We start from the raw sequence: 26,181 nt of genomic DNA, 5'->3' as shown, positions 1-26,181 counted from the left end.
GATACACAAATGACAGGTGCGACACAGTTGAGTGAAGAGGCAGACTACAGAGAAAATCTTTGCCAGCTACACATCTGACAGAGAATTGATATCTAGAACATACGATGAATTCAAAAAAATTGAATACTCAGAAAATGAACCACCAGTCAAGAAGTGAACTATGAGACTGGAAAGAGAGTTCTCAAAAGAACTATAGGAGCTAAGGAGATTGCTCAGCAGTTAAAAACACTCACCCATGCAAAGCCAGATGCACAGAGTGGCACATGTGTCTGGAATTCATTTGTAGTAGCACTAGGCCCTGATGGGCCCATTCCCATTCTTCTCTTCTCTTCACTTCCCTTCTCCACTCCTAACCCTCTCTTATCTTTTCTTCTCTCTCTCTTTCTCTCTCTCGCTTTCTCTCCTTCTCTCAATCTCTCCTTGCAAATAAAATTATTTTCAAAAAAGCGAGAACTACTAGCCAGGTGTGGTGGTGCATATCTTTAATCCCAGCATTTGGGAGGCCAAGGTAATAGGATCACTGTGAGTTTGAGGGCATCCTGTGAGTACAGAGTGAATTTCAAGTCACCCTGGGATAGAGAGCCTACCTTGTAAAACCAGAAGAAAGAGGAGGAGGACTACAAAGGGCTACTAAGTATTTTAAAAGTGCTCACCATCCTAGCCAGGCATGATGGTGCACACCTTGACCTTTCCTAGCACTTGGGAGGCCAAGGACCACTGTGTATTTGAGGCCAGCCTGGTGCTACCGTGTGAGTTCCAGGTCAGCTTGGGCTAGAATGAGACACTATCTTGAACACACACAGCTGAAGAGTAACAGAGGAGTGTCAACACTACGTGAAACACCTCTACCACATCCTCCAAAGCTCAGAGTCCACTGCACAAGAGTGGTGGAAAGAATATCGGAGCCAACGGAAGGGGAGGACTGCTGCAGCACTGTCTTTCAGACACAAAGTGCCCTTAATATTCGTGACCTCACAGTGCCCAACACTGCGCACATAAGAGCTGCATAAAGGAGGGGGAAATTGATGACATCAACATAGAAGAGAGACTAATTGGAAAGAAGAAGGGATTCAATGGAGGGTGGGCTGGGGGGGAGGATGGGGATGGAAGGAGGGAATTATCATGGTTTATTGTCTATACTTATGGAAGTTGTCAAAAAAATTTAAAGTGAAAAAACCTAAGAAAATAAGTAAAGTGTTCATCATCTTAAGCCATTAGGGAAATGCAATGAGATTCCATGTCACTTTGGTCAAACATCTAACATGAAAACAATGACAACAAATGCTGGAGAGGATGTGGGGAAAGAGGGACTCCCACTCACTGTTGATGAGAATGTAAGCTGGTGCAGCCATCATGGAAATCAGTGTGAAGGTTCCTAAAAAAGCTTAAAATAGATCTACTACATGACCAAGCTGTACCCTAAGGACTCTGCTTCAGTATTTTTGTTGCTTTTTAATCAGTTGCCATTTGCTGGGTCATGGATAGAATCAACTCACATTATTTTTTATGTCAGTCATAGAAGTTCCTTATTTAGTGATTGTACCTATAGTAACTACAGTGAGTATCAGAAAGTTGTTCACTTATACGAATTTCCTAATGATTTATAGTTAAAATGTTTCATAGAATTTATTAGTATATTTATTAACATTCCCAGTAGTATGCAGCAAGATGAGAGCAATTCCAAATGACTACATCACTAGGGCATCAGCGCAGCACCTCACATGAAGTGAGGAGCAGGGCTGGAAAGGTGAACTGAGATGCACCTTGGGCTGGTTGGGATGAGGAGCCCATGGGAGGTGCAGCCTTGCTGATGGAGGCTTGTCTCCAAGTTCAGACCACTGGTCTCGGGAGCTCACTCTGGCTGCTTCCTCTCTGCTGACGTGGTACCCAGCTTCCTGCTCATGCCTTACTGTCCCCACCAAGATGAGCTTCCCCTCAGAACCGTCAGCTGAAATACACCCTGTCCCCCTAGAAGCTGCTTCTGATCTAGTGTTCTGTCCCAGCGATGCGGAGGTAACAGCTGCAGCCTTCTAATTACAATGTGAGCTTTACATGATATCCTGAGGATGCTAAAAAAGTTCGTGAGCGGGGCAGCAAAATGCTGAAACCAACACTTCGGGAAAGCATGGAGGTTAGTGTGCAGATACTGAAGGAAGAAAAAAGAAAGGAAGTGAGCATCTAGGACATGATAATACAGGTAGAAACATGAAGGACATTTAAAGGTGGGAAGAAGCAAGCAACTATAATACTTTGGATATTTGGTTTAAAAGCAAAACATATCATATGAATTCTACCAAAGAATTATTTCCATGCCATAATAATACTAAAACTTGTAAAAGTCCCATACATGCACCCATTTTCATCTTAACAGTAACTGGAATGTTCAGTACCCCAGAACCAGCACCAACTTCCATGCAGAGTTAATGCCATTCATCAGGTCCCTCCTATCTTCCTTGGAGCTCATGGAGCTGACTGCAGTACAACACACACACACACACACACACACACACACACACACACACACACGCCAATGCCCTTGTGGTCCCATGTTTTATGCAGTTTCTCTCACAAAAAAAGGACAACTGGCCATTTACTGAGCACCTACTGTGTGGCAGCTGTTATACTGTTAACAGACCAGTGAATTGAGACAAAACTATGGTAGGAACTTCCCCTTACCTTCTCTTACTCTGTAAGAGAGAGAAAATGGGACTCAGAGTAAAATATTTGATCAATCCAGGAATGGCAGGGCATGCTTTGAGTTCCAATACTTGGGAGACTGAGGTAGGAGAATCACTGGGTGTTTGAGGACAGCCTAGGACTACAAAATGAGTTTCAAGTCAGTCTGGCCCAGAGAGGGACCCTACCTTGAAAAAAAAAATTGATCAAGCATGGAAGGTGGAAGATGGGAGGACAAAGAGAGACACAGAAAGAAAATAATGCTTTTATTCCAATAACATTTTGTATATTACGAAGCCCATTAACATTATTAATTTCTTTGCATCCTAAAGATAATTTCGAGATCAGTGGAGAAAGAGTTTTTCAAGGGCAGTTTATATAATATTATTTGAAGCCATTAGGCCTACACTTGAGCATGGAGATCTTTCTTCCAAAATACCAGTTTCCTCAATGTTCCCTATAATTGGCAAGGTCTCTGCTTCCCTGCCAAGTGTACTGAGTCATCCCTTCCTCACAAACTAGTCTTAAGTGTTTACACCCTGCATTAAGTCAGACTTTTGGACAGACCAAGAGGAGCAGCTGATGTTCTGTGCCCAATGTAGTTTTATCCATTCATGGAGAAAACCTACCCATGTTGATTCTTTCCTTTTAAGTGACCTGAACATGCCTTGTTACTGTTGCCCAGAGACGGTCTGCCTAAAGAGTGAGCTGAGGGCTTGAATCGCTCAGTGGGTGAAGTGCTTGCCATGCAAGTGTGAGTACCTGAGTTTGCGCCTAGATCCCCAGGCCCTGTACAAAAAGCTGTGACAGCCTTCTGTACCCAAGTACAGCTACAGCAAGATGGGAGACTGAGGCAGCAGAATTTCCCAAGACCTTCAGGGACAGCTGCCCTCATTAACCCCAAGAGACTCTGCCTCAAAAAAGGTGGAAGGCAAAGGCAAGGCCCCAAAGCTGTCCTCTGACCACACAGTGTTATGGTATGTGCACACATGAACACACGACACCACACACACACACACACACACACACACACACACACACACACACACACCAAAATAAAGAAAAACCTTACAATTTTTAAAAAGTGTAAAGTGAGCTGTGCCCTTGGTGGTTCATGGAAGGCTCTGAAAGTGTGCCCTGCTTACCACAAAGAACAGACATCAATGGCTGGCCCTGAGTGAATTTTGCAGAGTCCAACTGTAATTTCTTACAGAAACCTAGCTATCACTAATCAATTCTCTTCTGTTATGAAAATACCTAGAAATTTCTTAGGGAAAAAAAATCATAAATCTTTCATTATGTAGCCAACATTTTTGTCTTCTCTTTCTAGCCCAGGAAAGTATGTTATCCTGGGAATAGTGGAGGTAGGGAAGAAGTTATTTTTACCTCAGTGAACATGAGTGTCAAAATCTTGAGAAGGCTGGCATTGGGTCACAAGCTCACAGATAAACATTTGTACAAAACAGATAATGGCTTGTTTTGCGCCTATTTTACATATATTTCCCCAGCTCACCAAAATGATTGTGCTCAAAGCCCATGTCCATTATTTCCTCACTGGCATCCCTGCAATTGAGTTCTCTGAATAAATACAGGTGGTGAGTTACAATTAAAATAATGAGGCCCTGCAGGTCCCACGTCCTTGCATGCAATGAAAGGTGTGGACTAATTGCAAGAGCAGAGGGTTGGTTTTTTTTTATTTTTTTTTCCTTCATTTTGCTTCACTTTGATTGGTGGATTGGCACTTTAAATAAAGGTTTCTGATCTTCAGGGAATGAGAGGTACAGAGAGAGTCCCAGGCACAGGCCAGGAAAAACTTAATCTTCTTTTCTTAGCACTCTCTTGATTGGCATCATCAGGCCGAGCTCACAGTGAATGCCAGCAGCTAAGGTAAACATGATTTTATCATCTCCCTGTCTCCTCTAAGTTCTCTTTTCCTATCTCTAGGCAACCTTCATAAAAAGTATGTCTTCATTTATCACCAGATGCAGAATGAGAGCCTGTTATAACTGTTAGCATTTTCCAGAGGTGGCATGACTAATACTCACCCAATTATGCAAAAACAGTTATGGATACAACTTTTTTTAAATGCTTTATTGTTAGTGGTCACGCCTAGTGTAGAAAGTACTAGAAAATGAGCACATCTCTTCACTCATCTCCATGTGTGCAAGAGAGAAGAGATAATTCACTTCAGGAAGGAAAGCTAAATAAGGGGGTATGTTTCCCACTAATAACAGAGTAAATAAAAATATCTAACTTACTCTAATTTGAAAAAGGTAAGTTTGGGCATGGTGATATAGATACCTAAACATCAAATTCTATACCTTACATGTCTGCAAATAAGGTTTATTGTGAGACAATTTTTGGTGGCATTACTTATCAAATGCATTTACCCCAGAGTTTGAGTATATCATAACTGTCTGTGAATGCTGCTTGACAGGCCAGTATTTCACTTCATTGAAGAGATGTCTTAACTCATAGTTCATTTTGGGAAATGAAGCCAGCATTCAAAGAATACTTAGGAAGCTTGCTGTTGTTGAATGTGCATTTATTTATGCTGCAGCTTTATGAAACCTGCATAGACATTTTTCACTGCTTGTCAGTTCACTCCAGAAACCACTGAAGGAAAATCAGCTCTTCAGCAAACTATTGGGTTTTATTGCTTTTTTTTTTTAATTGGATTTTTTTTGGGGGGGAAGAGAAGACTCACACTCATTTTATTACTATCTTTTCATTGCTCTGAATGAAAGTCCACCTGATTGATTTCTCCACCTAACTGTGTTCAGATCCCACTTTTCAAGATGAAGGGCCTGGTCCTTTTCCTGTGCCTACTGAAAATGAGCTTTGCAGTGCCGGTGAGTCACCCCCTGGGCTGCCCTAACCAGCTCCTGACTAACAGTCACACTGGTCCATCCCATAGGGCCTACTCAAATAGGCTCCTGCTGGCCACACAGCTGACAGTACACTCAAACCGGTGGTGCAGTAACTATGGACTCCATTTTTGCCCTCTGGTATTTGTGCTTATTAACACATGACAATATTTGAAATGTTTAAAGAGGGAAGCATACTATAATTTGAAGATAGATATACATATCGTAACATGTTTTAACAAATTTAACTGAATGCATTAAGTATAATAATACAGTATTTCAACTAAAATACTTGTACAGGTATGGTGTTGGTGGTATTGTGTTGTGCATGCATAGCTGCCTTCTAAGATACTTTTATATTTAAGAAAAAGTACCCTTGATATCATCTTTTAAAAAAAAACACAAAATCAACTGGTTTATACCTAAAATATATTTTTTTAAAAAAATAGAAATTAAGGGCTGGAGAGATGGCTTAGCAGTTAAGGCACCTGCCTGCAAAGCCTAAAGACCCAGGTTCAATTCTTCAGGTCCCACATAAGCCAGATGCACATGATGGCACAAGCATCTGGAATTTGTTTGCAATGGCTAGAAGCCCTGCCAAGACCATTCCCTTCCCCTCCTGCCTGTTTCCCTCTCTCTCTAATAAATAAAATTTTGCCAGGTGTGGTAGCACACGACTTTAATCCCAGCACTCAGGAGGCAGAGGTAGGAGGATTGCTGTGAATTCAAGGCCACCCTGAGACTACATAGTGAGTTCCAAGTTAGTTTGGACTAGAGTGAGACCCTATCTCAAAATATCAAAAAAATAATAAAATAAATGAAAATTTAAAAAAACAAAAAAATAAAAACAGCAATTAAGGGCTTGTTAAAATCTTTTGAATGGGTGGGGCTTGGGCAAGTGCCTTAGCCACTAAAAGTGCCTGATTGCAAAGCCTAATGGCATGAGTTTGATTCCCCAGGACACACATAAAGCCAGATGCACAAAGTGGCCCATGCATCTGGAATTTGTTTGCAGTGGCAAGAAGCCCTGGCATGTCTATCCTCTCGCTCTTTCTCTCTGTCTCTCTCTCTTACTGTGTACTGCAAACAAATAAATATTTCTAAAATCTTTTGAATGTAAATCCAACTAAGTTTCACATATGACTTTCTTAATCCATGACCTCAAATTATATCCCATGAACCAAAAGCACATAGGTTTGTGGAAAGCATATGAAAATTCAATTTATGTTTATTCCCTTTGCTCTGGATATGGGAATGTTCAAGGACATAAATGCCCTCAGTCTCATCTTCTCTGGCCTTGCTGTATTTCTCACTGGGTTAAACCTATAGCCTCTCCTTTTCAAGTAACACCATCGCTGTGCTAATCAAAGTTTGATGTGGGAGCCAAATTATTAAGTATTACAGTTCTTCTAGATAACTTAAATGCTCTTCATTCTGTCCAAAAGACTGGTCATTCAAGTAAGGAACCAATATGGTAGCCTGTCAGCTCGACTTCATATGATTTCCTATCCCCAGCAGACACTTAAGGAACTTTCTTAATGAAAAACACAAAATTACTCTTATTTCCACATAGGCATTTCCTCAACAACCTGGGGCACAAAACATGGCACCTCCCGGCATGGCTAGCTTGAGCCTGGAGGTATGTATTTTAGTTTTTGTGTATAATACTTACATTAGTGTGTCCTTGACTATGGAGAGATATGATAGGTTGCTTCTCAGTTTTCCTGGTCAGAACTCTTTGCCATCCTGAACGACTCTGAAAAGTTAGTGACATTTATTAGACTTTAACTAACTCTACTATAATTTTGTACTCTCAGATGTCTTAACTTTTAAATCATCTGTGAATCAAAACAACACTAATATATGTCTTCAATCTAATTATTAAATTCACCAAAACACATCATTATATTCAGAAATGGTTTATATTAGTCGTGTATTCTTACAGGGTAAAGTTCTCATGATGAAAGTTTATCTGTATAAAAATTTGTTTATGATAAATCCTATAAAGAGGATTAGTGGGAAGGGAATAATAGAGGGCTATGGAGTAAATATAAGCAAAATACATCATACAAGTATGAAAATGTCATAGTGAAACTCATTATTATGCATAATTAATACATTTAGTATTATTATTTATTTAATGTATTAAATTGAAGCACCCCAAATTTTGTGTTGATAATGTTAAATGTCATCAGAAATCAGAGGTGTCAAAAGGCAGATAACAAATGTAAGAAACACTGACCCACTGTTTTTGTTCATAGACAATGAGACAGCTGGGAAGCCTGCAGGGACTGAACGCACTTTCTCAGGTAACTATAAGAGATGCAGAGCTCCACGATGAAAGCTTGTTTGCTCATGCTTACTTCTTCACGTGCAAGTGTGGGTGGCAGCAGCACTGGCCCACACCATTGTTTGGGAACAGGCGTTATCCTCCATGCTGACAGAACGAAGGAGTGACTGAGATAGCCCAGAATGGTGGTCAGGCATGGTGGCCCACACATGTAACCCAGTACTTGGAAGGAAAGGCAGGGTCAGCCTACTCTACATAATGAGTTCCAGACCAGCCTGAACTATCACGTGAAATGTGTGGTGACAGAAGAAAATAAAGAGAATATTAACGAGCCCTCAGAAGGCTGCACTAAGAAGACTCTAAGTTCATAGGCCAGTCTGTACCCTGTCTCAAAACGCCAACAAAATAAGCAACCTACACATGTGTATAATTGTTGTTAGACAAAATCATCCTTTCTTGCACTAATGAGTTTACTATATGGCCCCAAACACAAATTCCTTAAAAGCTAAACCTTAAACAAGTCAATGGGCATACTGTGATCTGGCCCAGAGCAGGTTTTAAGTGTGAGTGCCTTCTTAGCTGGACAGGCAGCAGGTTAGCCTCTAGAAGTTAAGTCTCCGGGAAGGGGCACTTGACCTGTCAATCATACATGACGAACAGCATGCTTGGTTTTTGTTCACGTTTCATAATATGGGAGCATAAGGATGCTGTTCTATTTCTCTCTCTCTCTCTCACTCACTCTCCCTTTCTCTCTCTCATGTCAGCAGTATTCTAGACTTGGCTTTGGAAAAGCATTTAATACGTTATGGCTGCAAGGCCTCCTCCCACCACCTTCCTCTTTCCCATGGATAAGACCAACAGAGCACGAAACACAACAGGTAAGTTCATTGCAGCAGTGTTTTTGAAACTTCGACCTTTCAAATCTTTCTCTACTTGCCCTCTCAAAACTGATACATACTAGTAATAAATAAGGACTTGTAATTAACAAAACAGATTATCCTAATGCCAAATAAACCAACTCCTATGAATAATGTTTTTAGATTTTTTAAATGTTAATCAATTTGCATATTTATTTCAAATAAAAAGATGTAGTCTCTAAAACATAAGAGATCTGCCAGGCATGGTGGTGCACGCCTTTAATCCCAGCACTCGGGAGGCAGAGGTAGGAGGATTGCCATGAGTTCAAGACCATACTGAGACTCCATAGTGAATTCCAGGTCAGCCTGAGCTAGAGTGAAACCCTATCTTGAAAAACCAAAAGACAAAAATAAAATAAATAAAATATAAGAGATCTACATTAAAGATACCAGCAATAACAATAGATGATTCTCAGAAATTAAAACAAACACACTAAATAATTTTAATTTTAATCAAAAACATTTTTAGCCAGGCGTGGTGGCACATGCCTTTAATCCTAGTACTCGGGAGGCAGAGTAGGAGAACTGCCATGAGTTCAAGGCCACCCTGGGACTACATAGTGAATTTCAGATCAGCCTGGGCTAGAGTGAGACCCTACCTCAAACCCCACCCCCAAAAAAGCACATTTTTAAATGGCTCCAAGGCTTATGAAATTTCAAATCTGACGAGAGAAGAAGCATATTTCAAGGGCTAAACTGTAAGACAATGAATACCATATGAGTCATCATGGGCCATGGCTGAAGAACCAAAATTACTGCACCCACCCCCCATGCCAGCTTGAGGAGTTTTCAATTGACCTGTGAATATAATAAATAATACAGAGACAATCAATCAACACAAGGAATTTCAAAAATTAAAACATGGTGGTTTTAAGATTAGGTAGACTTCAACAACAGGAGTATTACCTGCATAAAGCCACAGTTAACAAATATACTAACAGTGACTGTTACCTCACTTGTTTCCAGAATGAATACCATGATGGAGAAAGTTAGTTAGTGTTTTTTAATTACCCTTTATCCTTTTATTAATTCAAAAATATATTAACTCCACACCTCTTCCAGGCACTTGTTAGTAGCTATATTAATGTGTCAGAGACAGGGGCCATAAAGGAGAGAAAGTCCCACGGCAGGTTCAGTACCTACAGTGAGGGAGTGGTAAAATCAGGAAGCACAAGCGACGCCTTCCACCAGTGAGATCAGGTGTGTAGCTTTCCACGTCCCCAAGCAATAGCAGTCCCAAGGAAGCTAGAGAGGTAAGTGTGCATCAAGCTTTCTCCAGCAACAGTGACTCTGCCTGCGTTGTCAACTCTCCTTCAACACCACTCTTCCAAACAGACAGCATCCAAGCCCCATTGCTGTAGAAATTCTAGGCACCATGGTTCAATGAACCATCCCTTCCTGACGCTCTTTTCAAATTTCTCTACAGTATGAATATTCTTTGCCTGTGCACCCCCCACCTCTCCCATCACAGCCATCCCTGAAGCCCCACCAGCCAGGCCTGAAACCGTTCCTGCAGCCCACTGCTGCCACAGCCAACCAGGACACAGCCCAGAAGGGAGGGCCTCAGCCTCCAATGCACCCGGGACAGCTGCCCTTGCAAGAAGGAGAACTCACAGCAGACCAGCAGCAGGAGGTGGCTCCATCGGAGAAGCCACCAACACCTGAGGTAACTCTTCTCCCAAGCCACTTCAAGATCACCTACCAACCAAGTGAAAAACTACCGACTGGCAGGCCATACTTAACCAATCACAGCCTAGGGCCTAACCCACTAAAAGACAAACACATTATTAATCCATCTTTCACTGTGAGGATTCACACTGTCAGAACAGAAATGTCCATGTCAACCCTTTACTATCAGAGGCAAGACACAGATTCTAAACAATCTGTGCCTCGAAACCTGGTTTGCCGGGAGCTTCACAGGAAGCAGAAACGTTTGAAGAAGTCCAGGCTCACTGCCTGGAAAGACATGGGAGAGCAGCCGCTCCCTTGGCACAGCAAGCAAGGTTTGTATGATCACTTCTCTACAGATGTTAAAACCACACAAAAGGACCTGGTACTGATGGCAGAAATAACAGTGGACAGAAAAAGAAAGGCATCATGCAGCCAGTATGTTGTAGGCATTTAGTAGTACCCCCTCATCCTGACTATAATCCTACAAATATAATAATCATTCTTAAAGATAAGAGGACATGGGATGGAGAGATGACTTAGTGGTTAAGGCACTTGCCTGCAAAGCCAAAGGACCCAGGTTCAATTCCCTAGGACCCACGTAAGTCAGATGCACAAGGTGGTGCATTTGTCTGGAGTTCATTTGCAACAGCTAGAGGTCCTGACATACTCATTCTCTCTCTCTCTCTCTCTCTTTCTGTCTCTCTCTCTCTTTCCCTCCCTCTCTCTCTCTCTCTCTTTCCCCCCTTCCTTCTCTTTCTCTCTCAAATAAATAAATAAAAATAAATTTACAAATAAAGATAAGAGGACTTTAGAGGTTACCAATTTTGCCCAAAAGTACATAAAAAGTAACAGAGCCAGAATTGAACCAACCAAATATGCACCAGTTCCAAAGTTCATTATCACCTAGTCTTCCACATATAACAAACCATGACAGACGAGTCACCTCAGTAAAATACAATTGTGCACTCTTGGGTCATCCCAGGGCCAATAGAAAATAACACAGAGAAACACATTTTAAAGTGTTTTATTATAATTATAAATAAGAGACATGTATACTCACTTTATCTTTTTTGATTGATAACTTTAACATTTTTTCTATGAGATAGATGCCAATAATGGATTTTGCTGACCCACAGTTTCCATCAGTAAGTACAGATCTCAATGAATACTATCTTGGGGGAAAAAAAAGTCTACATTTCAAAAGAGTTAAATGCATTTTTTTAATTTCCCCATTATCTACGAATGTGAAATATTACATTTCTTTTTTCCTAAATATTGAGCACTAGTTTTTCTTACTAATCCTCTTGAAATGGGTTTATAAAACTCTTAGGCATATCTGTAATGAAACCTGGCCTATGTGAATTATTTATTCTAATTTTTACCGCTTAAAGGTGTTCCAAATCGCCCATGTGATATCTCGGGGGCCAATGGCACAGAATAAACCACCTGCAGTAAGTTCTTATGGTTCACTTCCATTTCCTTGTTTGAAATTTACTTATAAGTTTTTCCTTAGAAAATCCATTTTGGTATAATTGTTTTGTTGTGTTTAGTTTTATCCAGGAATGTTTTATATGTCCTATGGAGCAAATCAGCTGGTAAGTCCATACTCTATTGTCATCTTAAAGGCTAAAACTATAAAATCCATGCCTTACATAATACATCCTAAATAAATATTCCCTGATTATCTACATTTTCAATTGAAAAAGCAGGGTGGGGCTGGAGAGATGACTCAGCAGTTAAAGGCAAATGCTTGTGAAGCCTGATGTCTGACTTTGATTTCCCAGGGCCCATGTAAAGTCAGATGCACAAAGTGGCCCATGTGTCTGGAACTTGTTTGCAGAGGCAGAAGACCTTGGTGTGCCCATACTCATTCATTTACATTCTCCCAACAATGATGATAGATAGATAGATAGATAGATAGATAGATAGATAGATAGATAGATAGATCCCTTTCTCTCTCACTCCTTGCAAATAAATAGAAATATTAGAAATAGCAAGGCTGGGGAAATAGCTGTTAAGGCATTTGCCTGTGAAGCCTAAGGACCCCGGTTCGATTCCCCAGGGCCAGATGCACATGGTGGGGCATGCATCTGGAGGTTGTTTGGCCGGGCAAGGTGGTGCACACCTTTAATTCCAGCACTCGGGAGTCAGAGGTAGAAAGATTGCCATGAGTTCAAGGCCACCCTGAGACTACATAGTTAATTCCAGGTCAGCCTGGGCCAAAGTGAGACCCTACCTTGCAAAACCAAAACAGAAATAGCAGAGTGGCATACTCCCCTGTCTGGATAATTGTAGCCAGGTATACACGCACAACTGAGTGAAAGCATAATTAAAGTTTAGATCTGGCAGACTGGCTGCATTTATTCAATAGTGCCTCTGTTTTCCACTCTGCCTCTGGACCCAGCATTAACAGCAGTCTTACGGGAATAGGAAGTGACGTTTGTTTGTCTTGAGTAGATAAGAAAGTAATAGAAGACAGCTGGCTCAAGACATGATACACTGTTTCTTTTCAACAGAACGCCCCTGCTAGACTTGGCTTCATGAGCTCAGAAGAAATGCCTGTGAGTAATGTCTTTTAGCTCTTCTTAAAGTTGATCAAGAACAGACACAGACAGCTGGCTATAGCAGACACTGGACATAACAGTAGCCAGACAAGCACAGGACTGGGGTCTAACCACACCAGAAACCCAAGCTTGATTCTGAAGCAAAATCAAAGGATCTGAAGGATTTCAGGGCCAGGCATGATGGCATGCCCTAAATAAACTAAAATTATCTGTGTGAGACTAAGTTGTTATTGTCAGGGCATATTAAAGTCTCAGATTTGTAATCACATAACTTGACCTTTTCTACATGCTATGTCTATTAGAGCAGAAAAGAAAACTAAAAGTGTGCTGAATTAATGAGTTATGGACAACTACATATCCTGTCAAATTTATAAATACATGGGGGGGAGGGAGGGAATTAACATGGGATTTTTTTTATAATCATGGAAAATGCTAATAAAAATTTAAAAATAAGAGTTCCCGGTCACCCCCCAAAAAAAATTATAAATACACACACATGCTATCACCAAAAGAAAACTGACATCTCAACATTTTCAGTTCCTGCTACACCACAGGGAGATAAGATGGAACCTAAGTGATGGTAATATGTCAAATTCATGGGATTAGAAAACTCACAGCTCAATGGTTTTAGTCCTTCTGTACACCAGACACAGAGGGAAATGATGGAACCCAAGGACTAATGAATGGGAAAGACAGAACCAGTGATGGTATTGTCAAATTCATGGGATAAGGGGAATGACCCCTCTATGAGAGGGAAAGAGGAAGGAAAGAAAGGCGTCCAGCCCAAGGATTCACAGTCTATCTCTGGATAAGACAATGTGAAAGGTGAGACTCAGAGGAAGGTAGGAAGATTACCATATCTCCATAACACCAGTACAACTAGCTGGAAGTTAAAATTTCAAGTTAGATGTTGATTATCATCATATAACATTAATTATTAACCTATCTGTATTTTATCTCATTCTCAAAAGATTTCATGGTAGTTTATGAAAAACACAAAAAATATAACCAAAACATGAAAGAAGGATTTAAAGTGAAGAATAGTGAGGAAATGAAAATAATGCAAGCAACTCATATCTGTGCAGTTGCAAACAGTGCTGGGTTTGGGTCCCACGCTGGTGGGAACCACAGTCAGCTCTGGAAGCCTACATGTCCACAGGGAGAAAATATTTCAGATCCTCCAGAGAAACGAAGCTTTTTCTTTTCCTTGGTCCACACACACACACACACACACACACACACACACACACACTTAAAAGAAAAAGGAAAGGAAGAGAAGGGAAGGAAAGGGAGTTAAACTCTCACAGGAGGCTTCTAAAACTTCTGCAATTGCACAAGACTGTGCTTTGCATATATACATACTTAATTCATTTTAATTCTGATCTTCCATTTTCTTGTGTTGTTTTTCATAAGCTACCACAGAGTCTTTTGAGAGAAAAACAAAACATACTAGAAGTAATGAATATTACTAGGTGGTAATTAGCCCTTACGCTGAAGCGCTAATTTTCAGCCGGTCATGTTGGTGTCACCCTTGCTGGGACCTGCCATCCGCAAGGTCCTCCAAGGTGTCCTCAGCAAGTTTGCTGGGTGGCAGCAGTGCCCCGTGCTGCTCGTCTTCTCAAGGCTGCGCCGGCAAAGGGTTTCTGCTTCTGCCGCGGGGGCTTTGCTCCCAGTGCAGGACCCTGCTGTCTGCACCAGGTCTCAAGGCTGTTCGGTAGGAAATGTGCTTCCATAAGACTGTCAGCCACTTCCTGTTCTCTACCAGTTACCAGAGCTTCCTAGTGAATGCCACAAACAGCTATCATTGGGTGGCAGTGTTACCAGCATGCCATAACGATGTCTTTGATGAATGCTTATTTTTCAGGGAGAAAGAGGAGGTCCCATGGGCTATGGATCTATGTTCCCGGGATATGAAGGTCTGAGGCACACCCTTAGGGGACTGCGCCCCAATACAGCCAAGGGCGGAGATTTTACTCTGGAATTTGACTCCCCAGTGTCTGCAACCAAAGGCCCTGAGAAGGGAGAAGGAGGTGAAAAAGGCTCCCCACTTGAAGAAACCAACCAAGAAGACCCAGAAAACCAAGCTCTCCTTTCTCACATAGCACCCGGTGCCCATGCAGGACTTCTCGGTTTCCCTAACGACAACATTCCCAGCCTGGCCAGGGGCCCTGCAGGGCAAAGGAAGGGACTCCCTGGGGTCACCCCAGCAGCTGCTGACCCACTGATGACCCCTGAGTTAGCAGAAGTTTATGACACCTATGGTGCTGAGATGACCACACCCCTGAGTGATGGAGAAGCAACCACGGAAACCACAGCGTCCCCAGACACTCAGCAGACGTGGATGCCTGGCAACAAAGTGCACCAGCCCCAGCTGGTGCACAAGGCGTGGCACTTCCAGGAGCCCTAGCAACTGGGAAGCTTCAGCTGCTCTCCGTGGGCACAGGCCTCCCAGCTTTGTCCTCGCATTGTTCCTTTGTGCTCAAACACTTATCGCCCTTCTGCAGCAGAGGCATGCGGAGTGCTAAGCATGCATGAATAAATACAAGTGGCTAGAAATAGTGTAGGTCCCCTTCTTGCTTTCATTACCTTATTAAAATAAAATATGTCAACTCTCTCTGTGATTTAGAAATGCTATTAATAACATCAGAGAAGAACCACACTACTCAATAACCTTGTTCCTAGCTATCTTCGGCATCATAGAGTTTCTCTTACTGGCCCGGCACTACTGCATCCAGGGAATGTGGCACCACTGTCTTCCCTCAGCATAGGCACGTACTTTCAGAATTCTAAAGCACTTCACGTAAGCCTTACTAAGTGGAGATTTGTAGGGACTATTATTACTGGGCTTCATATATTGGATTTCAAATTCTCATTTGTAGAATATTTTATTTAATCTAGTAAAAGAAAAAATAATTAGCCAATTTTAAATAAAGAATTTTTCTCACTGGAAATAACAGGAATCGTATGCTTCTTGTTTACATGTATTTAAGTTGTTAAGAAAAGCATACTTACCCTTATGTTTGGTATTCATAAACATACTTTATTCCATCCATTCATTTTGTTTGCATCAAAATCTTCTGAATAAGCCGAGCATGGTGGCACATGCCTTTAATCCCAACACTTGGGAGGCAGAAGTAGGAGGATCCTCATGAGTTCGAGGCCACTCTGAGACTACATAGTGAATTCCAGGTCAGTCTGAATTAGAGCGAGACCCTACCTTGAAAACAACAATAACAACAACAACAAAAAGAACTTTCTGAATACCTGCAGAAGTCCTAGCACTGTGCCAGTCCTCAGGTTCACAGCCCCTCCTTCCAAGATGAGCACAGGCATGACCGCCACGTAGACAGATAATCACAGCAATAACACACCAGCAACGCTAAGGCAAGCTGACCATCTCGCAGCAATGCTGCAAGTAGATATATGCAGCCCTACAGCACCTTTGAAATGTGCTGGGAAAAGACCAAGCCTAGGTTCTCCTACAACCACAGAGAAGACACTTCTAATCCCACCGAAAAGCGAGCCAGGAGGGACTGCACAGGTTCTCTTAGAACACTACCATAAAGAATTGCAAAACAAAGCCTCCAAGAAGAAGAAACACAAGAGTCACATGGCAATTAGCGCGTTCTTATAAAAGATAATGTGGGAAATGGAATGCAGAAAATGACCCTTACTTGTCACCAGAGCTAGGTATGGGTTCATCAGACTATCTGTCCAAAGTGAGAGGTTACAAACTCAGATTTGATCAGCCCTGAAAATAGACCTCCTGCTCCATTTTCCACTTCTCCTATTCGCCACCCCGCATCTCAGATGCTACAGAACTAAGCTTTCCCCATCCTTGATGAAAGTTGAGGATCAGCCAAGCACCTTAAGAACTGCATACAAATGGGCTTGGGTAAAGAAATGGTGACTTGGTTTGTGGATCGGGAGATAGTTCAGTTAGTTGTCAAGCATGACAGGGAGGAACAGAGGGAGGAGGGAGGGAGGGAGGGGCAGGGAGGGAAGGAGGGAGGGAGGGAAGCAGGGACGGAAGAAAGATGGAGGAGGGAGGGAAGCCCTACGATGCTTCTCACCTGGCACACTTCAGGAGCCTTAAGGCTCTCTCTATTCCTGTCTCCTCCTTGGGCAGGGCTCTATTCTCCTGCACTCCACAGACTAGAGCTGAAAGAGAGGCACAGCAGATGAACATTCTATTTGCCTCATGAGTGAGTTCAGCAAAGGGACAAGGGCCTGAGGATAGCTATCATGCACTCATCGAGACCTACTTTAGGATTTCAGACAGCTTCCCAAAAGCAGCAAGGAAAAAGACATACACAAATGTGTGTTCCATCCATGCCATATCTTAGAGTATATAAGACTTTGTAGCTGGAGAGATGGCTCTATGGTTAAAGATGCTTGCTTGCAAAGCATACTGGCCCAGGTGCAAATCTTCAGTGCCCACATAAACCCAAATGCACAAAGTGGTGCATGCTATTGGAGTTAGTTTGCAGAGGCAAGAGGTCCTGGTATGTCTACTTCCCTCTCTCTCTCTCTCTCCCCTTGCACATAAATAAAAATATTTTTTAAAGACCTGAATGTGAAACCTAGTATCTCAGTGTGTCAATGTCAGTATGGAGCTCCTATCTTCCTCATAGGGTTGATGTGGAAACTAAGTAATCTAAGTAACTAACTAAGTAACTAAGTAAACTAAGTAAAAAACAATCAAGGCTGCATAAATGGTTTAGTGGTTAAGGTGCTCACTTGCAAGCCTGATGGCAAAGGTTTGAATCCCCAGGATCCTCATAAAGCCAGATGCACAGGGCGGTGCATGCATCTGGAGTTCATTTGAAATGGCAAGAGGCATGACCATTCTCTTTCTCTCTAGTCCTCTCTCCTTCCCTGCTAACAAACAATAAATTAAAACTTCTTTAAAAACACTCTACAAAACTACAGGAAACAGGGGAAGGATGGAGTTGTTCCGCTATCTCATGAATGTGTGCTTTTCCATCCTCACCTTGCCCTTCTGTTCCTTCACTGTGACTCTGAGCATGCACGTGAGGGACTGCAGAAGCTGCTGCATATCTCCATATCAAGGGTCCAACGCTGGCTGCTACTACCCGGTGCTGAAGAGTGCACTAACTAGATGATTTTGGTGAGAAAATATCATCACTGAGCCCTTGAGTGTCTTCTGTCCTTGCTACACAGCCATTTTAAATACTGACACAGTGCACAAGCAACAAGATGACCAGAAACAGGGGTTCAGTGTCACCTGAAGGGATGTCATCTTAATTACTGAGACTTTCCTCCATCATGGCTTCTCTCTACCAGGAGTGTATATGGAAAGCAACTATCTTCATTCTACATCCCAGGATGAGAGGTCTGTCCAGACCCTCTTGTCTCTACACTCCTTATCATAGTCTTCCAAATCCATTACCAAAGGGCCAGTGTGCCGTTCCCTGAGTCAGTGCAATTCTGAATATTGGTCATTACTGTCCACACAAACAATCAAATGGGACTGCAATGTACTGGCTGTCTGCTTCCAGATAACACCAGAACACCAAACAGGAATCCATGAATATTCTCTCCTCTCCATAAGCTCATCACAGCCAAAGTGAGCATGTAGTTGATTCCTCTAAATTGGGATGCTTCTGACAAAGAAGGAGAAGGTTGTTAAGGGTTATGCTGGACAGCGACACATGTGGACCCCACTGCCCCGTGTGCACGTAAAGCCACAGTGACACACGTGGCTGGAGTTCTTTTGCAACAGCAGGAAGCACCAGTGCACCCATTCTCATCCATTCATTTCCCTTACAAATAAATGAAAATATTTTTTAAATCCCAAGCTGCTGAGCATCCAGCTCTTTCTTCCCAGTGAGCAGCATAAGAAGCAATTGTTCACTGGCCCATACCTGTCCCAGCACCCTCAGAGCACCGACCTCTTGAAATGCATGCGCTTGGGAGCTCTTGAGGTAGGTGTGCTCCACCGTGTGACTCGCTACTTTATACTAATAAAGCCCTGCTCAATTGTGTCCTCAATATCCTGAGCAGCCATGATGTCCTAGGCTACATAAAAATAGTCAACAGAGTATAGGACAGTTAGTTGATACAGTCCTAGAGAAAAACATTATAAGCTTTCTCTTCTGAAAGCAAACTGCTTCTATCTTTCCTACAGAATGGAATAGGAAGAAATCACTTGACAGACCAAGAGAGACATGCAAGTTCCCCATTGGAAATAAACCTGAAACTAGAAGGTCACCTGAATGTGTTCGCAATAATTCACCAAAACTCTCATGACCCATTTAGGTTCTGTACAGGCCAAGTGGCTGACTGAAAGATGGAGTAGGCAGGACACCTTCCCGTATCTGCTGTGTCTTCAGCAATAGGACCAATCTCTGCAATTTCCTCTGTGACACTCGCCATCTTGGTGGGCATGACTTCCTTGCAAGGTACCCTTTATACTATAGGTCTCGCCCCACTGATGTAGGAATGCTTGTAGGATTCTGACAGTTTGTAGGAATAACAATTCTTACTATACGCTCTGAGACTCAAGAAATAACCATATGATAGATTCATTGGCCTCACTGTTAGATAGATGTGGAGCAAGGCTCCATCATTCATCTGACTCCTAGAAACACTAATTAGTAATCTATAGTTGCTTTTTAGATTCAAAACCACTATGTAATTACACCCAGATTCTATTTATGCACACCAGCCTACAACAGTCTCCCTAGTAAATTGCCCCATGTACATCCTGAGAAGGCTGAGGGAAACGATCATGATATATACTGGTGGTCACTTTGCATGGGACTTCTCCATTGTAATCACCCAAATAAGGGGCTCTGGGTCTTGGGACTTGGTGAGGAACTATGAATCCACTATGGCAACTTGACTTTGTATCAACAATCCTCAAATTTTTGTGTCGAGGAGCACCTCAGCAAGGTCTCCATCTGTTCTTTTGTGTAATCAGTAATTATCATCACAAGACACTCCTGGTCAAGATATCCTGGCAAGCACTCCATCCTATGGACTACCGTGGCCGTGGAGCTCGTTTTGTCTCTAAGAGATAAGAACCACCGCGTTCCTGCTGCTCCTGAATGATGCTGCTCCCATTAAGAGTCCAAAGCAGCACTGTCACTGTGCCTTCCCTCCAGAATAGAACCACGGAGCTCCCCCACGAGTAACGCACCCACGAAGGGGTGTGCTCAGGCTTCTTCTGGGTAGAGGAGGGAGGAGAGTGAGTCTGGGCTGGTAAGCGTAATGCCCATCATGCCAGAGTGGCGGGCGCAGCACAACTGCCCCGTCCTTGTACAGTGCGTGGACAGTCTCTCCAGCCTTACATCAAGTGGCATTGCTTTCCCATTTATAGACACAAACATGAGGCTCTTTTTTGCATGTGTTTTCAGTGTGCAGTGTAGGCATGTTTGTATGTGTGCAGACATACGTGAGGTGGTTTGCATGCATGTGCCAGTGCATATGTACGTGAGCACATCCTTGAGTGCAACATGAGACGGGGTTTTTCCCTGGCCTGGGCTCAACAACTGCACTGCACTGGCTGGCCAGTGAGCCCCATCTCTGCCTCGCCAGTGCTGGTTTACAGGTGCATACCATTACACCTGGGATTTACAAGGGTACCGGCGATTAAACTCAGGTCCTCACCAACTAAGCTATAGCCCCAGCCTCAAGGTTCTTTTTAAAAATAGGTTTTCTTGGGCTGGAGAGATGGCTTAGCGGTTAAGCGCTTGCCTGTGAAGCCTAAGAACCCCGGTTCGAGGCTCGGTTCCCCAGGTCCCACGTTAGCCAGATGCACAAGGGGGCGCACGCGTCTGGAGTTCGTTTGCAGTGGCTGGAAGCCCTGGCACGCCCATTCTCTCTCTTTCCCTCTATGTGTCCTTCTCTCTATGTCTGTCGCTCTCAAATAAATAAATAAAAAATGAACCAAAAAACTTTTTTTTAAAAAATAGGTTTTCTTTTTTACATGTTTAGATGAAAGCAGTAATAATTAGATATGGCAATGATCATAGACAGTCCAAAATGAACCACACACATTAATAGTCTTGAGGAAAACAAATAATTTATTCAACCTTTCCAATGATGGATGAAGATAAAAGTGCCCAGAAGAATAATGTCTTTTTTCAAGTTCTAGTTGCTTTTTTTTTTTTTAAAAAAAAAAAAAAGCTATTTATTTACTTGTTTTCAAACACAGAGAGAAAGAGATGGGGAGACAGACAGAATGGGACACCAAGGCCTCTAGCCACTTCAAAACAAACTCCATATGCATGCACCACTTTGTGCACCTGGCTTTATGTGGGTACTGGGGAATTCAACCCAGGACCATCAGGCATTGCAACCAAGCACCTTAACTGCTGAGCCATTTCTCCAGTCCAAGTTCTAGTTGCTTTGAGAGGCTGAATCCCATCAACACTCACTAACACATATTGAATCATACTTTCTTTTTAACCATAATGAAGCTGTGAATGATCTTTTCCAAAAAGTAAATGAAGAGAACTCACTAAACACGTCTAAAATCTCACTGATCACTCAGATGCCTTACAGTTAGTTCTTTCTTGGGTTTGAGGTTAGAAAATTATAATCTAATTGTTTAAACACCCACCAGTGTAAAGTATATAAAACAAACTGCCCTTCATTAAGTGTTTAGATTTTATTAAGACTTGAGAGATTCTCTTCATAAAAAATAAGTGTTAAGCACACAAAAGCTCAGAGCTTGTGCATGTGTTCCCTTTCCATCCAAAACTGTTCTCGGCACTAAACTGGGCATGGAGGCACATGCCTATAATCCCAGCACTCGGCAGTCTGAGGCAGGAGGACTGCCATGTGTTCAAGGCCAGCCTACACCACATAGAAAGACCTCATGTCGAAAGAACAGGACAATCCGCTCAGCACTGAGACGGCAGCAGCTACAATCACATGATACCAACGGGGCTGCACCGGCAGAGGTGAGAGCTTCATTCCTCTGTGCCAGAGGTGAAACATTCCTCTCTCCCATAAATAGCAGAGGCTACAAGGAAAGTAGAGGCAAGAACCACTCACAGCATCCAGACATTAGAAACAAAAATCTCTAGTTTGAAAATGGTGATTATCCACTGTTCACCATCATGTCTTTGCTGATGCCTTCACCTCTCTCCCCACACTTTTATCTTCCCCTGGCTCAGCAGCTTTCCTCGCAGACTGCTCTAACAACCGGTTTTATAATGACTTAAAGATAAGCTGGAGTGGGCGCAGTGAAGGAATGACTGTGAGTTCTCCAGAGTGGGTGAGGAATTACACTCTAATTTATTCACAAGCTAGAAATGTCTGGTGTTAAAGCTGTGCTTTGGGAAAATAGGCATTAAAAGGGTGAGTCTGGAGTTATGTGTCTAGCACACTTTGAGTATCATTTCCAAATAACTGTCTGTGACCATGCAAGCTTCATGAAACAAGGAGAGATTCAAAAAGGCCAAAAAGTAGAGAACTTGTATGGATGACAAGATACTGTTATTCCTCCTCACATAGGAAAATGGAGGGAAGAATCGAGAGAAAAAAATTGAGACAGAAAAGGTGAGAAAGAAAAGAGACAGATGAATGGATGGGAGGGAGGGAAGGAGGGAGAAGGAGAAGGGAAGGGAGACAGGGAGGAAGGAAAGAAGGGAGGGAGGGAAGGAGGGAGGAAAGGGAAGAAGGACGAGATCCCAGAAGACTGAGTCCTGTCTTGGCTCTCTAAGACTCTTATCTATCCACCCCTTGCTGTTTTTAAGCCAGATTAATGAAGCACTGATTGCCCTTTGAGAGCAGAGTCTAAGAGGGGTTTTGTCTCCTTTTTCACAGTTTCTAAATTGTTCCCATAAGCATACATTTTGTGAAGATCTCATGCTCCTCTGGCTCATCTGAGTGTTGCTGCCTACATCATTCAGCAGGAAATCACAGGTGTTCAGTAAAGATTCAAGCGAAGACCACGTACAATTCACTGTTCACTACTGCACAATCACAGGCCTTGATCAAGAAAGGCAGCTACAATTCACTGTTTTAGACACTAGGTAAACAGAGTTAACAGAACACCAAGGGCTGCAGAGATGGCTTTGCAGATAAAGCCCTTGACATGCAAGCATGCATACCTGAGTTCAGATCCCAGCTATCTACATGAAGCCAGATGCCAAAACACCAATGTCTGTAATCAAAGCACACCTACAGTGAGCTGGGAGATGGAGACAGGAAAACCCCTGGAAGTCTGTGAGCCAGAGCGGCTGGCAGTGCAGCCCTGAGCTACAAAAGAATGCCTCAGATGAGACAGAGAGTGAGCACAACACCTGAACCTTCCTCTGACCTCTAAACATACAACATGGCATGCATGTTCCCATACTCTCACACATGAAAACACACACATCATATACATGGAAAAAGCACATCAACTCTATAATGCAACATCGGGTAAGAATAAGACACTCAAACATGATGGGAGAGGAGAGTAAGAAACGGGAGGTTTTGGTAGTCAGAGAGACCTCCCTGAGGAAGCAGTATTTGAATGCAATGACTTTGAAACCACAGGGCCCTTAAAGAATCACTACACCAGTTACACATACGCAATAAAAATGACTAAACAATAGATAAGCTAAGTAACATGTTCACAAATGCACAGAAAGGAATGTGGACCTACTTCACGCTGGCTGGACGTCCCTGAACTGGACACCTGTGCTCAGAAACTCTGGCTGACTTCCGCCAGAAGCGCCTTTGAGTCACAGTTCTGTATCAGTGGAGGGGTGGGGGGGAGAACAACAGGAAAATTAACTAAACTCCACTGATTTTACCATAACTTGAAAATGTCCCTTCCTGAAAACTCGATGCAGGAATTTATCATCACGTAAATCCCATCCAAGCCCGTCCAGCTGCTGCCAAGCATCTGTCCCCAGCTGCCGAATCTGAAGACGACAAAGCAGAGTGCAGCCCACGGGGGCACCGCTGGGGGGCGCAGCATTTGCCCAGCATGCCAATGGCTCCTCGGGGAAACTGAGCAAAACGTCTATCTCATATGGCCAAGGTATAGTGTGATGGTTAAAGAAAGTAACAGGCAGTGGTGAACTTGAATGCCACACTAAGGCTATGTTTTGTTCTATGTCTCCCAGCGTAGGATCCACATATAAGGTGGGACATGTGGCACTGGATTTTCTGAGCCTGGGTTACCTCACTTAATATAATCTCGAGCACCTCCTATGTTCTAGTCTACTGGAAACACATAGTCCCAAGTGTGACCAACACAAAATCCTGTCTTCATGAAGCTTCAGAACAACAAGTATATGGTCATATCACCCTGAACACGCCTCATCTCGTCTGATCTCGGAAGCTAAGCAGGGCTGGGCCTGGCTGATACTTGGATGGGAGAAGAACAAACAACAAAATTTAAATTAGAAGGACTAAAGAGATTGTTAAGTGGTTAAGGCACTTGCCTGCAAAGCCTAAGGACCCAGGTTCAAATCCCCAGCACCCACATGAAGCACAAGGTGGGGTATGCATCTGGAGTTCGTCTGCAGTGGCTGGAGGTCCTGAAATACCCATTCTCTTTCTATCTGTCTCTTTTTGTCTCTTTCTCATAAATAAATGAAATATTGTTTAAAATCTAATTAGGAAATGTGTGTGCACTGGTAGTGAGTGTGGTAAAGAAAAGCAAACCAGGAGGAGGGAATGGGCAGGATGGAGAGGTTACAACGTGCATCCGTGAGAAGGCAGCATGTGAATGGAGACCTAACGGGGCAAGGAAACGGGCCTCCAGACTGCAGAAAAGTGTCTCAGAGCGAGCCGGTGAGCGACACGCACGGGCTCTGAGGCAGAAGCACGTCTGCAGGATGAGTCCGTGCGCAGCAGCTGAGGTCTCCTGGAGCAGAGGGGGCAAAGGGCTTAGGCATCGTTGAGCATCAGAGCGGCAGGACCAGGTCACAAGTGACGGCTTCTCGACAGACTGCAGTGAGGAGACACTGCACAAGGCTGTGGTGTGAGGAAACACTGAAGTGGGACAAGAAGCAGGGCTGCCTGTATTGGGACAAGACTGGACCACGAGTTGTGGCTCATGTCTTCAATCCCAGCACTTGGCAGACTGAGGTACAAAGATCGCCAGAGGATCACCATGAGCTCAAGACCAGTCTAGGCTACAGAATGAGTTCCAGGTCAGCAGAGGCTAGAGTGAAACCCTACTTCAAAAATAAGCAAACTGTTTTCAAAAAAAAAAAATTAAAAAACCATGACTCCAGGACTGGAGAGATGACTTCATGGTTATGGCACTTGCCTACAAAGCCCAAGGACCTAGGTTCAATTCCCCATATGCACATGGTGGTGAATATGTCTGGCATTTGTTTGCAGTGGCTAGAGGCCCTGGTGATCCTATTTTCTCCTCCACCCCTCATAAATAAATAATAATTTTAAAATATTTTAAAAATAAGCAAACAGCCAGACATGGTGGCATGTGCCTTTAATCCCAATACTCAGGAGACAGAGGTAGGAGGATCACCATGAGTTTTAGGGCACCTGAGACTACACAGTGAATTCCAGGTCAGTCTGAGCTAGACTGAGACCCTACCTCAAGAAATCAAAAGAATAAATAAATTAAATAAGCAAACAAAGATGATTGGAGCATGAGATGTAATTTTTAAAGAGGCCTCATCTATCTTGACAGTAGAGCTGACAGGATCACTGGGAGTGAGAGAAGAGAAGAGGCAAGGAGACCCGAAGGTTTTGGACCTGGGGGTCAGGAGGGGCAGAGACGTGACTCATCTGACTCTATAATTCTATACATTATAATTTTTTTTGTTTCTTGATGGTGGGGTCCTCTACTTATTTAGAAACTAAACTCTCTCTTAAATGTTTCTCTGTCTTCAAAAAGCTTGACAATAAGGCTCAGAGTCCATTGCAGAAGAGGTGGCAAAAAGAAAAAGCCAAAGGAAGGATAAGACTCCTTACAACGTGCTCCTCCAGACACAAATGGCCTGGATATGCACGACCTTACAGTGTCTGACACTATCTACCCAAAACCATCATAACAGGAGGAAAAGATGATGACATCAAAGTTAAAGAGAGACTGATTGAGGGGGAGAAGGAGTATGATGGAGAATAGAGTTTCAAAGGGGAAAGTGGGGAGAGGGACGGCATTACCATGGTATATTGTCTGTTAATTATGGACATTGTCAATAATAAAATTGTTCACTTAAATTTAAAAATCTGACCAAAAAAAGCCGATT

At 42.9% G+C, this 26,181-nt stretch overlaps 3 protein-coding genes across 4 annotated transcripts in view; 2 read left to right on the top strand and 1 right to left on the bottom strand.

Annotated features, from left to right (window-relative positions):
- Positions 1-26,181, bottom strand: part of Jchain (joining chain of multimeric IgA and IgM) — a 112,391-nt gene that overhangs the window by 33,576 nt on the left and 52,634 nt on the right. Inside the window, exon 5 of the transcript XR_006639583.1 lies at positions 7,216-7,299. The gene's annotated coding sequence lies outside the window, so the exon portion shown is untranslated. The remainder of the gene's footprint in view (positions 1-7,215; positions 7,300-26,181) is intronic.
- Positions 5,003-15,392, top strand: Ambn (ameloblastin). 2 transcript variants are annotated; one of them, XM_012950366.2, is made up of 11 exons: positions 5,003-5,017; positions 5,460-5,528; positions 7,117-7,182; positions 7,805-7,852; positions 8,601-8,711; positions 10,222-10,416; positions 11,528-11,566; positions 11,813-11,872; positions 11,972-12,016; positions 12,938-12,982; positions 14,850-15,392. In XM_012950366.2, exons 1-11 carry the CDS (start codon positions 5,003-5,005, stop codon positions 15,390-15,392), a joined length of 1,236 nt encoding a protein of 411 aa, XP_012805820.1. The 2 variants fall into 2 exon arrangements, with proteins under 2 accessions (XP_012805820.1, XP_004665419.1); XM_004665362.2 differs by having other exon boundaries at positions 10,177-10,416.
- The window catches only part of Enam (enamelin), a 33,980-nt gene continuing 32,442 nt past the window's right edge, over positions 24,644-26,181 (top strand). Inside the window, exon 1 of the mRNA XM_045130153.1 lies at positions 24,644-24,751. Coding sequence (XP_044986088.1) covers positions 24,644-24,751 — 108 coding nt within the window. The remainder of the gene's footprint in view (positions 24,752-26,181) is intronic.

Source organism: Jaculus jaculus, chromosome 11 (genome assembly GCF_020740685.1).
Source record: "Jaculus jaculus isolate mJacJac1 chromosome 11, mJacJac1.mat.Y.cur, whole genome shotgun sequence".
In the NCBI taxonomy this organism is placed as follows: domain Eukaryota; kingdom Metazoa; phylum Chordata; class Mammalia; order Rodentia; family Dipodidae; genus Jaculus; species Jaculus jaculus.
Note: the sequence above shows the minus strand (reverse complement) of the source record. Positions and strands in the feature narration are given on the sequence as shown.